Below are 16,547 nucleotides of genomic sequence, written 5' to 3' on the forward strand. Positions count from 1 at the left end.
ACAGGAAGAAAAATGATCAAGAGTTCACAGCTTTCCAGGGCATAAGTATACAATTGCAAGGAGAAGTGTGGGCTGGACCCTAGTCTCCAGTTAATTTCTTTTTTATTTCATTGCCAGTTTGCTATGAGCAGTCATGAAATCTTTCTAGATTTTGTGGTAGGTGGTGCTTAGAGCTGGCAGATGAGAAAGGAAATGGACCTGACTATTCAAGTTCTATCAGCAAAGGGCTGATGTGAGAGCGATGGCCACGATTTGAGCCATGACAATAGGAACCTTATGAGTTAGATGGCTCTCAGGGAGGTAGTCAGTCATTTAAGAGACTACCAGGATATTAAAAAAAAAAAAATCTTCTGGGGGAATTCTTTTGCCTAGAAGGGAAGCAAGAATTACTATAGTAGTACCTTGATTTTAATTTATGGATTTTGTGGGAAGAGAAAGTGTGAATGTTTCCTTTTATGATATACATCCTTGTTCTATATTGAAACATGGTCTGGATGATTTACAGAGAAGAGTTTCTTTTTTCTTTACAGATGAACACAGGCTTCACAGTGGCAAACTCTGTCTAATCATCCTTACATGTATTGCTGAGGTAGGTCTCACCAGCCTTCTGCTAGTAGGCAGCCTTTTACAAAGTGCTATCTTTCCCTTCCTCCCCTCACCCCATTCTTGTCTCATGATGTTTAGGGTCCTAAAGTTTAGGAGAGAAAATCTTCCCCCTTTGTGTATCTGTCTCTTCCCACTACAGTGTAGTCTTTGATGAAGCCACGGATAGACAGGGTCTTGTCTGCTTCCGTGCTGTTTAGCACTGTGTTTTTAAACTGTGGAGCAATTTGTTTGTTTGTTTGTTTTGAGACGGAATATCGCTCTGTTGCCCAGGCTGGAGTGCGGTGGCATGATCTCGGCTTACTGCAATCTCCGCCTCCCAGGTTCAAGCGATCCTCCTGCCTCGGCCCCCCTAGTAGCAGGGATTACAGGCACGCGCCACCTTGACCAGTTAATTTTTGTAATTTTAGTAGAGACGGGGTTTTGCCATGTTGGCCAGGCTGGTCTCAAACTCCTGACCTCAGGTGATCCACCCATCTCGGCCTCCCAAAGTGCTGGGATTACAGGGGTGAGCCACCATGCCCGGCAGTGGAGCAGTTTAAAAATAAAAATAAAAAAGGAGCTCAGGTTTCCTGTGATGGGGTGAAGGGGTGGAGAGTAAAGCCAGAGAGGGGAATTGGAAACTCAGTAATTGCAGTTTGCCTAAGAGCAAGAGCTGAGGGGAAAAAAGAATAGGTGCTTTGGCTTTTTAAGAAGCCTCTTTTGGTTGGACTAACTAGGTTCAAACTCACCATGTATCTTGGTGACACACAGTCATGGCAGAACTTGAGTGAATTTAGAGCTAAATTTATAGCTTCAACCTTTCCCTTTACTCTTCCCCACTCTGCTCTTTTCTCTCTTAAGAAAAATGGTGAAGGTAGTCCACATGAAGTAGAGATCTCTCTCAGTCTTTCTGTCTTCATGTTCTCTGTGGAAAGATGACCTCCTTTTCACAAGATTAGGGGTGACTGGTTATAGAAGAGCTGCTTATTAGCAGTGGGCTTGGTATAATTGCTTTTCAAAATTTTTTCTAAGAAAATCTTTAAAGGAGTTGTTTTTCACAAATTGTAACAGTTCCTTGTAATTGGAGTCTGTAGGCTTGTCAGATCTTCAGAAAAGGTGTTGGGAAAGGGCCAAGGGATGTTTATTACTAATCCATGGTAAGAGGTTTTTGATTTTCCATCAGTCTTCAGGAAAGCCCGGAATAGACAGAGTCTTGTCTGCTTCCATGCTGCCTGCGAAGCAGTTTGCTTCTGTTGGGCTGAACCCATTCCCAGCAGAGCACAGATTTTTCTTCTTGCTCCTAAACCCTCGTGTGGAGCCTGCACATGAATCCTGCAGCCCCTATGAAAACCTTTAAGCTATCACAAACAGAGCCAGCTCCTTGGGCAGATGGGACGGAAGAGGGAATAGGAAAACAGATTCCTCTCATTCCTCTCAGCATCTGCCTTAAGTCCCTGTGTCTTAATTTTTATTGTTTTTGCTTGGAAATTTTTGACCAGTTAGAGATACACTAGGAAATTATACTAAAGAAAAATCTCATGGCTTAAGTAGGGTTTGACATAAGCCTCTAGGCTCATCCTATTAGCTGTCCACCTGATCCTTGGAAGTAGTTCTTAAAGTCCAAGGATTTGTACGAAGTGTGATAGATTACAAACAGTTCCTTAAATATAGCTCTCACTTCTTACTTTTTCTCTATATTTTTATTAGGATCAATATGCCAATGCATTTTTGCATGATGACAACATGAATTTTCGAGTAAACTTACATAGAATGGTAGGTGTTTCTTTTGCTTCTTGTTTTTTCTTAGAGGAAATTTTTTGTGTGTCGGCAGAGTTGGGATGAAATTGATCCTACTAGAACAAATGTGGGTATAAAGTTGTGCCAAAGGGCTTTGCATGACGCTGTTCAACAGACCCATGCTTGTTGGGATTTTTGTGTGTCATGGAGCTGTTTCTTATTCGAGAGTTTTGGAAAATTCACAAGCGTGGCAATGATGCTGGATTTCTTTTTTTTTTTTTTTGTCTTTTTTTATTTTTTGAGATGGAGTCTGTCTCTCTATCCCAGGCTGGAGTGCAATGGTGTGATCTCTGCTCACTGCAACCTCTGCCTCTTGGGCTCAAGCAGTTCTTCTGCCTCCACCTCCCGAGTAGCTGGGATTACAGGTGCCCGCCACTATGCTCAGCTAATTTTTGTATTTTCCTTACAGACGGTTTCACCATGTTGGCCAGGCTGGTCTCCTGCTCCTGACCTCAGATGATCTGCCCGCCTTGGCCACCCAAAGTGCTGAGATTACAGGCGTGAGCCACCGCGCCTGGCCTGATATTGGATTTCAATAACATAGGTTTTAGCAAGGAAATCGTTCTAAGCCTTTTGTTTTCAAAATGTAGTATAATTTTTGATCGGGTAAGACTAGCTGCTGCTCTGATTTGTTCATCTGAGAAGTGGGTAAACAGAATATGGAGGATCAGGGAATTTCCTAAAACTTGGAGGTATATTAAAAAAATATCACATTGAGGGCTGGGCCTGGTGGCTCACGCCTGTAATCCCAACACTTTGGGAGGCCGAGGCGGGTGGATCACGAGGTGAGGAGATCGAGACCATTCTGGCTAACAGGGTGAAACCCCGTCTCTACTAAAAATACAAGAAGTTAGCTGGGTGTGGTGGTGGGCGCCTGTAGTCCCAGCTACTCAAGAGGCTGAGTCAGGAGAATGGTGTGAACCTGGGAGGCGGAGCTTGCAGTGAGCTGAGATTGTGCCACTGCACTCCAGCAAAAAAAAAAAAAAAAATTACATTGAGGTTTAGATTTAAAACTTACTTTGTTTTTTTTTGCCACTGCTACTGTTGCTGCTTCTATAGATGGCACCATCACTTCCTCTTTTTTTTTTTTAAATTATTTATTGTCAAAAATACCAGTGTACCTTTTTGTCGTTAGTAATGCCACTTATATAACTAAAAGCAAAGTAAAACCAACAGTTTTCCCATTGTAGTATTCTCTAGTGCCCTTTGAGGCTGTGAATTGTAATTTTGTAACAGGCGTGCACTGATAACTGAGAATATTCACAAGTCCTCCCTTCCCTGCCTCACCCCATGCTACCCCATTCCACTCCCACCATGCAAAAAAGAGAAAGAAAAGAAGTATCCCTGCAATAGTGATTTTATTTGCACAAGGAACATGATGATAGACCACTGGATGTCAGTGCCTAATTTCCTTTCTTCATTTTTTTTGTGTGTGAAGCCTATGAGACACAGGAAGAAGGCAGCAGACAAGAATCTTCCCTGCCGTCCTTTAGTATGTGCAGTACTGGGTGAGTGAGTATCATCAACATTGACATTGTTCTGTGATAGCAATAGGCTTTCATGATGAAGATGAAGAGTAGAACCTGGTTAATGTGCTTTTCTGCAAAGAAATTATTAGTTATGTTTTTTCCCTGGCCTAAAAACCTATGTTTATTGTTGTGTTTGGTAAAGCAACCCCAGTTATAGAGTGGTCAGTAAAAGGGTCCTGTCATTCAAAGAAAAAAGTCATTCCAGGGAGACAAATGGCTATGTCTAAACTTGATACATGATTTACATTTGTTAAATATCTTACTCTTGATCAAAATTTCAGACTGGGCGCAGTGGCTCACACCTGTAATTCCAGCACTTTGAGAGGCTAAGGTGGACGGATCACTTAAGGTCAGGAGTTTGAGAACAGCCTGGCCAACATGGTGAAAACCTGTCTGTACTGAAAATACAAAAATTAGCCGGGTGTGGTGGCAGGCACCTGTAATCCCAGCTACTCAGGAGGCTGAGTCAGGAGAATTGCTTGAACCAGGGAGGCAGAGGTTGCAGTGAGCCGAGATCGCAGCATTGCACTCCAGCCGGGGCAAGACTGCATCTCAAAAAAAAAAAAAAAAAAAAGAAAAGATTTCAAATTCTTCCCATCCTTTCTTGGTTCGAATTGATGTGCCAGCTATCCAGGAGGCTTGAAGTTCATGGTTCACATATACAAAACTTTCCCTGAGTAAATTAGACTGAGATGAGGCTGACTGAGTTGACAGGTAGGGGGCTGTGTCTTCAGTGATTTTGTCTGTCCAGAATTCTGCATTTTCCTCAGGGAATTAGCTGAATTCTTAATCCCATTTCACTTGGATATTGAGCCCCAGTTTCTAAATCTACTTAATTTTAGAAACAGTAATTAAGGCTATATAATAAGCCTCTATTGACCCAAAGCCCCACAGCCCATTTAAGTCAATATCTGTCTAACTGAGCATGATAGTAAGATGAGATTGACTGACATAGCTTTAGAGCTGAGTCTCTGGTTACACAAATGTGATCCATAATTTCTTCTCTGCTTGCCTCATTGTCTAGTCTCAGAATATGATTTCCCTTTAGCGGTCTACATTAATGCCATGGGATGAAATATCTATACAATGAAATTTTCCATTTATCTGAATTTATTGGCAGGTCAGGGTATCCTTCTGGAGGTCAGCAGGTGAAATAATTTCTTATTACTTTACAAGTGGCAGGTGGTGAACAGTGTTACACAAAGTATGTTATATAAAATAAGTGTATATGAATAAAGATGTGGTTAGTGGATGCCATTCAGTGTGAGTGCAAGGTGTACTCAGAGGCTTTTTTCCCAACTCAAAGGCAAGGAATGAATTCCATTGTAATTGATCCAGTTTTTCTCTATTCCCCTTTCAGACCTGATGGTAGAGTTTATTGTAACACACATGATGAAGGAGTTTCCTATGGATCTCTATATGTAAGTACCACGGTTCATTTAATGTGTACAAATCTATTTTAAATAATTGAATGTTAGAAAATTTATGGTCTATTGGCCAGGCGCGGTGGCTCATGCCTGTAATCCCAGCACTTTGGGAGGTGGAGGCGGGTGGATCACAAGGTCAGGAGATCAAGACCATCCTGGCTAACACGATGAAACCCAGTCTCTACTAACAATACAAAAAAAAAAAAAAAAATTAGCCAGGTGCGGTGGCAGGTGCCTGTAGTTCCAGCTACTTGGGAAGCTGAGGCAGGAGAATCGCTTGAACCGGGAGACGGAAGTTGCAGTGAGCCGAGATCGCACCATTGCACTGCAGCCTGAGTGAGACTCCGTGTCAAAACAACAACAACAAAAAAAATTCATGGTCTGTGTAGGCCAGGTGCGGTGGCTCACGCCTGTAATCCTAGCACTTTGGGAGACTGAGGTGGGCAGATCATGAGGTCAGATCAAGACCACAGTGAAACCCTGTCTCTATTAAAAATACAAAAAATTAGCCAGGCGCAGTGGCGGGTGCCTGTAGTCCCAGCTACTCGGGAGGCTGAGGCAGGAGAATGGCGTGAACCCGGGAGGTGGAGCTTGCAGTGAGCTGAGATTGCACTACTGCGCTCCAGCCTGGGTGACAGAGCGAGACTCTGTCTCAAAAAAAAAAAAAAAAAAAAAGAAAATTAATGGTCTGTGTATACTTCAAGAATTTGCATGTGGAGAAGTGTTAGGGAACATTTTCTGACCTGGATCTGTACATCTTTTCAGAAGAGTTAATAAGCACAAACCACAATTTGGATTCTGCACATATCTGCATGATCATTTCTAGGCACACTGCATGAAGAGGGAGCTGATACATGAATATAGTGATCGTAGGGGACTGTTGAAATCAAAGATATGCAGTACCAGCAGACCACTTAGTTGTCTCTGGGCTTTAGCATTAAAGTACTAGTACTGATTAGTTAGAAGATAGGATGAATTTAGAGAGAGAGTGCTTCTGATCCATTCTTAGCCTACATTGTCCTGACAGCCTAGCCAGAGCCCTGTGAGCTGGGCGATTATGTCTCCAGTTGCCTGGCTGGGAGATTCCTGCCTCCTGAGGAGATCTGATTGACCATCACAGTTTTTTGTTTTTGTTTTTTATTTATTTTTTATTTTTGAGACAGAGTCTCACTCTGTTGCCTAGGCTGGAGTGCAGTGGTGTGATCTCGGCTCACTTCAACCTCTGCTTCCCGGGTTCAAGCGATTCTTCTGCCTCAGCCTCCCGAGTAGCTGGGATTACAGGTGCACACCACCATGCCCAGCTAATTTTTGTATTTTTACTAGAGATGGGGTTTCACCATATTGGCCGGGCTGATCTCTAACTCCTGACCTCAGGTGATCTGCCCACTTCAGCCTCCCAGTGTGCTGGGACTACAGGCATGAGCTACTGCACGTGGCCGACCATCACAATTCTTTATAATGAACACAACTAGAGGCAACTCAGAAGCATCATACTGTCTTTTTAGTTTATGACAGGGCCTCACTGTGTTGCCCAGGCTGGTCTTCAACTCCTAGGCTCAAGCAGTCCTCCCACCTCAGCCTCCCAAAGTGGCTGGAACTACAGGTGTGTGCCATTACACCTAGCCATCATCGTATTTTAATAAAGTTTAAACCTTAAGGTTTTCTTTCTCCTTTGCCACTTCTACATTCTTCTTCTAACACCCAAGAACAGCTGTGCCACATTAATGTGATCTCAAATATGTATATTATCTTTAGTCCTTATAAAATATCTGAATTGAGTGTGACATCAGAATTGCTACCTCCATTTTTTGGGTAAGAGAGCAATTTGGTGAACAGCAAACTGAGTAAACCCCATTCCAGTGCCCGGTCTGGGATCTAGAGGGGTATAAAGGATTTCAATCTAAATAGAGTAGACCTCTGGCTTTTTTTTTTTTTTTTTTTTTTTTTTTAGACGGATTCTTGCTCTGTTGCCCAGGCTAGAGTGCAGTGGCATGATCTCAGCTCACTGCTACCTCTGCCTCCCGGATTCAAGTGATTCTCCTGCCTCAGCTTCCCGAGTAGCTGGGACTACAGTCATGCGCCACCATGTTGGTTAATTTTTGTATTTTTTAGTAGAGACAGGGTTTTACCATGTTGGCCAGGCTGGTCTAGAACTCCTGACCTTAGATGATCTGCCTGCCTTGGCTTCCCAAAGTGCTGGGATTACCCACTGTGCCCAACCTTCCAGCTTCTTAGATTGCTTATAAACTATATAGTCTTGCTTTCGTAGGTCTGAAATGATATAAATTTTACTTTTAGGTAAGTAGGTTACAGTTTGCGTTTTTCCATACCTTTTGGGTGTTTAGAAGTAAGTCTGATCCTTTATTTTAATTCAAAGACCATGAACAGCTGCTTTTTATAACACTTAACAGATGAGTGTTCAGCTTATTTTAGATGGGGTCCCTAAACTTCATTATCTTGGGGTTCAGATTTGTTTTTGCTATAGACTTATTTCTGGCTTGATTATTTTATATCCTAGTTTTAGGATGTGCTATTTACTTTGTAACACGTATTACTGTAGTTTCCATTTTTTCATTTTATAAGAAAGGAAACTGAGGCTCAGGAGATTAATTACTTTGCCAGGGTTGTTCTGTTAGTAAGCATCATAGCCTGGATTTGAACCCAAATTTTACTATAAATTCTGAACTGTTACTTTCTCAGTTGTATTAGTTATCTATTGCTGTGTAACAAACTACCCCAGATGTAGTGGTTTAAAACAAACGTTTATCACCTCACAGTTTCTGTGGTTCAGGAATCCAGGAGAAACTTAGCTGGATAGTTTTGGCATAGGGCCTCTCAAAAGGATGCTTTTTAAGGAATAAAGGTAATATGCATACTTGGGAATCACATTAACATGTCACAGCTGTTCTTGAGTGTTAAAGAGAAGCATGCAGAAGTGGCAAAGAATTAAAAAAACCCTTAAGGCTTAAACTTTATAAAAATAAGATGGTGGCTAGGTTAGTTGGGGCAGCAAGCATCTGACGTTCTACTGGGGCTCAAAAATCTGCTTTCAGGCTCACCTAATGGTGTTGGTAAGCCTCAGTTCTTCACCACATGGGTATCTCCATAGGGTTGATAGGCTTGGCGGCTGTCTTTCCCCAAAGCAGTTAATCTAAGAGAGAAAGAGAAGGCGAGTGAGAGCCCAGGATGGAAGCCATAGTATCATTTATAACCTAATCTCAAGTAACGTATCATTTCTAATGGTCACACAGACTAACCCTGATACAATGTGGAAAGGGACTATATGATTGTGTGAATACCAGGTTGGGGTCCATGTTGCAGACTGGTAGCACAGTTACACAGCTAGTAAGCTGCATAACTAAGGTTAAAATTCATGTCCCTGTGACCTCAGAGGCTGTTCTCGTAATCATGTCTGCGATAAGTGACAGAGGAAAGATTTGTATAGAGTGACTATGCTGACTGGAGCATTAGAGAAGATATCAGAAGGTTACATTTGACCTGAGTCATGAAGAAACACTAGAAATTTTCTGTGTAGAGGAGTCAGGGAAGGACATACCAGGTAGGGGACCAGCATGTTTAGGTGCTTGGAGGCTTGAAAATGTAGTGTATTTGGAGAATAGAGCGTAATTCCAGGTGGTTAGAGTGTAGAGTGCATGGAGGGAGGATAGGAGAGTAGAAAAAAAGCTTGCCCAAGATTAAGTGGATGATGAAGAACAGTTGAAGGTGGGGCTGATATGATAAGATTATATGTTCACTACTGTAAAGTTACAGGTGTATTATCTGTTCACCCAAACCCCTACATTTCTAGCCAATGAACCTGGTCTACCCAAATGTTCTAACTCCCTCCTCACCCTAGTTCATAACTTCACTCTCTAAAGAGTTTTTGTCTTGCCTTGCTTTCTTAGGTGCTTTTTCCACCTGCTCCTTAATTTACTGCCCTGGGGTTAGGGAAGATGGAGAAGATAATGAGGCATCAGGTTGACAGAGGCTAGGCAGAAGGTCCCACCCTCAGGCTGAATTCACTTTCTTCATTGCTACCTATGGGCATGTTTCCAGATATTCCTTCCCCTGCTTCTAGCTCCCTTTCCAGTTTTTAGAATTTGGAGCATCAAGTCCTTATCAGGTGAATTTCCTGCTTCCAGCTGGGCAGCCGACCAGGCTGCTGCTCTCACTTCTCATTATGTACCCCTTTTCGGCAGTGTACAGCAGAATGAGAAATTGAAAGCAAAGTGAATTTCTGCCTTTTCAGATAAGTTTATAATCATCCTAGTGAAATGTGAAGAAATACGGAGTTTGGAAAGACTTAATACTCAAAGCCAGAATCTGGGTCAGAAGTGAAACAATTTCACATCTGTGTGTGAATGCTGTAGGTAATGATGGGAGAAGGTGCTTATACTGGGGCGGGGGGGGGGGGGGGGGGGGGGGGAAGTCTTGCCTGGAGCAGTAAGAGGTAGCAAAGCCAAACCAATTACTTTCACCTTCTAGCTCTACTCCTTGATTGTTGCTGCCACTCTCACTGCCACCACAGGATTGGGGAGTGAGGGGATATAGTCTCTGGGAGAGTAAATTTTCCTTTAAGTTACTCTTACATGGAAAATTTGGACTCTTCTTTTTTTTTTTTTTTTTTTTTTTTGGACTCTTCTTAAGTCAGATATTTCCAAACCTGTAGGTGGGCAGCAGAAGAAAGGTACAGACTTCAGTGGGTCCTACAAGAAGATTTCAGGAGAAAGTGGAACCCATTTTGTGTTGAAATAGGAAGTAGGAAATTGCTACATGCATGAAAGAATCTGCACAAGAAGCAGTAAATTTAATCATTCTGCCAGTACATACATGTGTGTGTGTGTTTGTGTGTGTGTATTTTTATTTTTTTTTGAGACAGAGTCTCTGTGTCACCCAGGCTGGAGTGCAGTGGTGCGATCTTGGCTCACTGCAACCTCCGCCTCCCAGGTTCAAGTGATTCTCATGCCTCAGCTTCCCGAGTAGCTGAGATTACAGGTGCCCACTACCACACCTGGCTAATTTTTTGTACTTTTAGTAGAGACAGGGTTTCACCATGTTGGCCAGGATGGTCTTGAACTCCTGACCTCCAGTGATCCATCCGCCTCGGCCTCCCAAAGTGCTGGGATTACAGGCATGAGCCAGCACGCCCGGTCATTGTGTGTAATTGTTTGTTTGTTTGTTTGTTTGTTTGTTTGAGACAGGAGTCTCACTCTGTCACGCAGGCTGAAGGGCAATGGTGCGATCTTGGCTCATGGAAAGCTCCACCTCCCGGGTTCACTCCATTCTGAGTAGCTGGGACTGCAGGCGCCCGCCACCACCCTCGGCTAATTTTTTATATTTTTAGTAGAGACGGGGTTTCACCGTGTTAGCCAAGATGGTCTTGATCTCCTGACTTCGTGATCTGCCCGCCTCGGCCTCCCAAAGTGTTGGGATTACAGGCGTGAGCCACCGCGCCCGGCCGTGTGTAATTGTTTTTTAGAGGCAGGGTCTTGCTTTGTCATCCAGGATGTAATGCAGTGGCACAATTATGGCTCACTGTAACTTGGAACTCCTGGGCACAAGCAATCCTTCCACCTCAGTCTCCTGAGTAACTAGGACTACAGGCTTGCACCACCATGCCTGGCTGTTTTTATATTTTTTGTAGAGATGAGAGCCTCACTGTGTTGCCTAGGCTAGTCTTGAACTCCTGGCCTCAAGTGATCCTCCTGCCTCAGCCTCCCATTGGGATTTACAAGCATGAGCCACTATGCCTGGCCTCCAGTATATACACACACACACACACACACACACACACACATATTTACATATGCACATATGTATATATAAGTATATATGTATATGTGTATATATACGTGTATATATGTATGTATATACGTGTATATATGTATATGTATATACATACGTATATATGTGTATGTGTGTATATATATATTTTTAGATGGAGTCTCGCTCTGTCGCCCAGACTGGAATGCAGTGGCGCGATTTCAGCTCACTGCAACCTCTGCCTCCCAGGTTCAATTTATTCTCTGCCTCAGACTCCCAAGTAGCTGGGATTATAGGCAAGCACCACCGCACCTGGCTAATTTTTGTATTTTTAGTAGAGATGGGGTTTCACCATCTTGGCCAGGCTGGTCTTGAACTCCTTACCTCGTGATCCACCCGCCTCATCCTCCCAAAGTGCTAGGATTACAGGCGTGAGCCACTGTGCCCGGCCTCCAGTATATATATATTTTTAAGGCCATAGCAGTGGTTAAAATTTTCATTCTGCTTGATAAATAGTATAAATTATTGAGACCACAAGGTTAATGATGTCACCTGTTGGTGACTGTGGAGACAGGAATCGAGCCTAGGGGCAGTGCTGGAGCGGATGTGGATAAGTGGCCGCAGGGGTTGGGGATGTAGGTAGCATCTCACTGCTTCTCTGGAGTGGCTCAGTGTTGGTGGAATGGCGTTATCAAAGGGGACCAAATACAGGCCGTCCAGATCCAGGCCATACAAGAGGTGCTGGCATTCAGGAATGTACTGTGTGTGCCTGGGTAGTCATGTATGGGTAGCATCTAGTCACATTTGCTGGCTGCAACAAAGCCTTTAGCACCAGGGACCTCATGACTCTCAATTTCATGGGAAAGTTGACAGAGAAGTTTGTAGATTGCTAAGGCAAATCATGCTCAAACAAGGGCATCATTAAGTGACAACTGTATCAAACAGGATCACATTACGATTTCTAAACAGCAAATGATTTGGAAACAATTAGGATGATTTATATTGCAACTTATATCACTTGGTAAGCAATTTTGGTACAGGTTTATGAGGGTAAAAAAACATAGTGTTTTTTCTGTTTTCTCACTCAACAACAACAATCAACACAGAATACTTCTATGACCAAATGTGGGGAGGGTTTACTTCTCACACACTAAGCAAGCAATCGATTCTGTAGCAGATACCAACCGGGTGTACTGTATTTCAATTCTGACACTATCTACCTGGAGGTAGTTTCAGATTCCATGGGTTTAGGGCTCAGTCCCTAAGACTACCCCCAGCTTTCAATGCTAATCAGAAGCCCAAGGTTATTTTGCCTGTGCTTCTGATGGACCGGCTATAAATTGGGGTTCCCACAACCTCCTCCTCAGGTTTGATTAATTTGCTAGAGTGGCTCACAGAACTCAGGGAAACACATTTACCAGTTCATTACAAAGGATATTTTAAAGAAACATATAAACAGTCAGATGAAGAGATACATAGGGTGAGGTCTGAAAGGGTCTGGAGCCCAGGAGCTTCTGACCCTGTGGAGTTGGGGTGTGCCAACCTTCCAGCACGTAGACGAATTCTTGTTTGCCTTCCTGTAGGCCTCCATGGGTTTAGCTATCCAGAAGCTCTTCAAACCCTGTCCTTTTGGTTTCTTATGGAGATTTCATTATGGAGGCATGTTTGATTAAACCATTGGCTGGCCATGGTTCATGCCTGTAATCCTAGCACTTCGGGAGGCTGACGTGGATGGATCACTTGAACCTAGCCTGAGCAACTTGGTGAGACCTTGTCTCTACAAAAATGAGTCAGGCGTGGTAGTGTGTGCCTGTAGTCCCAGCTAGTTGGGAGGCTGAGGAAGGAGGATGGTGTGAGTTGTGGAGGTCAAGGCTGTGGTGAGCCGTGATTGCACCACTGCGTTCCACTCTAGGTGACAGAGCGAGACCTCGTCTCAAAAAATAAAATAAAGTAAAATAAAAACCATTGGCAATCAGCTTAACCTTCAGCCCCTCTTCTTTCCCTGGAAGTCAGGGCTAGGGCTGAAAGCCCAACTGGCTAATCAGGCCTTGGTCTCTCTGGTGACAAGCCCTCATTCTGAAACTACCTAGGGGAGGCCAGCCGTCAGTCACCTCAACATATAAAAAGACATCACTTTGGAGATTCTAAGGATTTTAGGAGTTGTATGTCAGGAAACAGGGTTGAAGACAAAATATATATTTTACAACAGTCGTCCCCAACCTTTTTGGTACCAGGAATCAGTTTCATGGAAGACAATTTTTTTCGCAGACCTGGGGGCAGTAATGGTTTCGGGATGATTCAAGTGCATAACATTTATTATGTATTTTATTTCTGTTATTACATTGTAATATATAATGAAATAATTTTGTAACTCACCATAATGTAGAATCAGTGGTAGCCTTGAGCTTGTTTTCCTGCAACTAGATGGTCCCATCTAGTTGGGGTGATGGGAGAGAGTGACAGTTCATCAGGCATTAGATTCTCATAAAGAGCCACAACCTAGATCCCTTGCATGTGCAGTTCACAGTAGGGTTTGTGCTCCTATGGTAATCTAATGCTGCCACTAATCTGACAGGAGGCAGAGTTCAGGTGGTAGTGCAAACCATGGGAAGCAGCTGTAAATACAGATGAAACTTCCCTTGCTCACCTGCCACTCACCTCCTGCTCTGCAGCCTGGTTTCTAACCAGTACTGGTTGGTGGCCTGGGTGTTGGGGACCCATTTTACAATATCACAAGGTCGGCCGGGCGTGGTGGCTCAAGCCTGTAATCCCAGCACTTTGGGAGGCCGAGACGGGCAGATCACGAGGTCAGGAGATCGAGACCATCCTGGCTAACACGGTGAAACCCCGTCTCTAGCCAGGCGAGGTGGCGGGTGCCTGTAGTCCCAGCTACTTGGGAGGCTGAGGCAGGAGAATGGCTTAAACCCGGGAGGCGGAGCTTGCAGTGAGCTGAGATCCGGCCACTGCACTCCATCCTGGGCGACAGAGCGAGACTCCGTCTCAAAAAAAAAAAAAAAGCAAACCAATATCACAAGGTCAGTTTATTAGAGAATAAAAGGGACTCAGTTAAAATTTTTTCATGTATGTATTGGTTTATAGATTATTTTTCTGTATGGTTTGTAAAATACATATTTTTTTCTTTTTTTGAGACAGAGTCTTACTCTGGCACCTAGGCTGCAGTGCAGTGGTGCAATCTCAGCTCACTGTAACCTCTGTCTCCCGGGTTCAAGTGATTCTCGTGCCTCAGCCTCCCAAGTAGTTGGGATTACAGGCCTGCCCAACCACTCCTGGCCAATTTTTGTATTTTTTTTTTAGTAGAGATGGCATTTCACCATGTTGACTAGGCTGGTCTCAAACTCCTGGCCTCAGGTGATCCACCCACCTTGGCTTACCAAAGTGCTGGGATTATAGGTGTGAGCCACTGTGCCTGGCTTGTAAAATATTTTTAATATCACTGCTGAAGGTACCCCAATCTTTTTTTTTGAGATAGAGTCTCACTGTGTCGCCTAGGTTGGAGTGCAGTGGCGTGATCTCGGCTCACTGCAAGCTCCACCTCCTGGGTTCACACAATTCTCCTGCCTCAGCCTCCTGAGTAGGTGGGACTACAGGCTCCCACCCCCAGGCCCAGCTAATTTTTTGTGTTTTTTAGTAGAGACGAGGTTTCACTGTGTTAGCCAGGATGGTCTCGATCTCCTGACCTCATGATCTGCCAACCTTGGCCTCCCAAAGTGCTGGGATTACAGGTGTGACCCACTGCGCCCGGCCGGTACCCAAGTCTTTTAAGAGAGTACTGTTTAAATAGTTTTTACTAAATTCTGTCTGAGAGGGTCCTGCAAGACCACTTAGAGCTACAGGGAGTGAGAAGAACAGAGAGAGATGTGAATAATGGAGCAAGTAGAATAGGCTAATAAGGTAGCAATGGAGGTTTATTATTCGGAGTACTCTGAAAATATCTGGAGAAGAGTAATTTTAGGACTTTAACTTATAAATTTAGTTCAGTTCACTTGTATCCTTGGTATGCTGTTAGGCATTTTGTTTATTTTATTTATTTTTAAGACGGGCTCTCATTGTATTGACCAGGTTGGTCTTGAACTCTTAGCCTCAAGCAATCCTACCACCTCAGCCTCCCAAAGTCCTAGGATTATAGGCATGAGCCACCAAGCCCGGTCAGTTGTTAGGCATTTTAATTCCTCTACCTGGTGTCTCTGGCTCTCATTCTGCAGAGAGAGGTTAGTAGTGTGTTTTCTGCTTTCTTCTTTTCTCCTCTGCTAAGAGGCCCGAGCAATTAGGTACTCCTATTTTTTTTCTTTTTCTTTTTTTATTATTTCTTCTTAAAAAAAGACAAAAAATGATTACATGTGCAGAATGTGTAGGTTTGTTACATAGGTGTATGTGTGCCATGGCCTATTGACCCATCCTCTGAGTTCCCTCCCCTCACCCTCCAATCCCCCAACAGGCCCTGGTGTGTGTTGTTCCCCTCTCTGTGTCCGTGTGTTCTCAGTGTTCAGCTCCCACTTATGAGTGAGAGCATGCAGTGTTTGGCTTTCTGTTCTTGTGTTAGTTTGCTGAGGATGATGGCATCCAGTTTCATCCATGTCGCTGCAAAGGATATGATCTCATTCCTTTTTCTGGCTGCATAGTATTTCAGGGTGTATATGTACCACATTTTCTTTATCCAGTCAATCATTGATGGGCATTTGGGTTGGTTCCATGTCTTAGCTATTGTGAATAGTGCTACAATGAACATACATGTGCATGTGTCTTTATAGTAGTAGCTACTCCTATTTTAGCTTGATTCCATGAGCTCTCAGATTGATACCCAACAGATTAATGTGGTGTCTGCTAAAGTCAGTAGGGTCTTGGGATATTCTTTGTCTCGGGTTATAGCCATAGAACTTGAAAGAGTCTCAGACTGGGCACGGTGCCTCACACCTGTAATCCTAGCACTTTGGGAGGCTGAGGTGGGCGGATCACCTGAGGTCGGGAGTTTGAGACCAGCCTGGCCAAGATGGTAAAACCCCATCTCTACTAAAAATACAAAAATTATCCAGGCATGGTGGCAGGCATCTGTAATCCCAGCTACTTGGGAGGCTGAGGCATGACAATCGCTTAAACCCAGGAAGCAGAGGTTGCAGTGAGCCAAGATCATGCCACTGTACTCCAGCCTCTGTGACAGAGTGAGACTCCATCTCAAAAACAAAAACAAAACAAAACAAAACCCCCAAAAGACAAAAGGAGGAGCCACTTTCATTTACCTGAAACTAGCAGTTTACCTAGGTTCAGTTTTCTAGGAACTTTATAACTTAGTTGTAATAAGACTTAAGCACTGGCATTCAGTTGGTATACAGTCAAGATTTGTTGAATGAATGAATGAAAAGCGTAGGTCTGACAGTTTCTTCTGATGTGTGTGATGTGTGTGATGAGCCTGGAGTTCCAGAGGGGTACA

The 16,547-nt window shown here is 43.6% G+C and overlaps 1 protein-coding gene across 4 annotated transcripts in view; it reads left to right on the plus strand.

The window, feature by feature from the left end:
* The window catches only part of ARMH3 (armadillo like helical domain containing 3), a 223,436-nt gene that overhangs the window by 65,245 nt on the left and 141,644 nt on the right, over window positions 1-16,547 (plus strand). For 3 of the 4 annotated variants that reach the window (XM_071069235.1, XM_071069234.1, XM_071069232.1), the window contains exons 16-19: window positions 531-589; window positions 2,293-2,358; window positions 3,821-3,890; window positions 5,272-5,332. In XM_071069235.1, the coding sequence (XP_070925336.1) occupies window positions 531-589; window positions 2,293-2,358; window positions 3,821-3,890; window positions 5,272-5,332 (256 nt within the window). The remainder of the gene's footprint in view (window positions 1-530; window positions 590-2,292; window positions 2,359-3,820; window positions 3,891-5,271; window positions 5,333-16,547) is intronic. The other variant, XM_071069233.1, reaches the window with a different exon arrangement.

The sequence above is a fragment of the Macaca nemestrina genome, chromosome 9 (genome assembly GCF_043159975.1).
Source record: "Macaca nemestrina isolate mMacNem1 chromosome 9, mMacNem.hap1, whole genome shotgun sequence".
Classification (NCBI taxonomy): domain Eukaryota; kingdom Metazoa; phylum Chordata; class Mammalia; order Primates; family Cercopithecidae; genus Macaca; species Macaca nemestrina.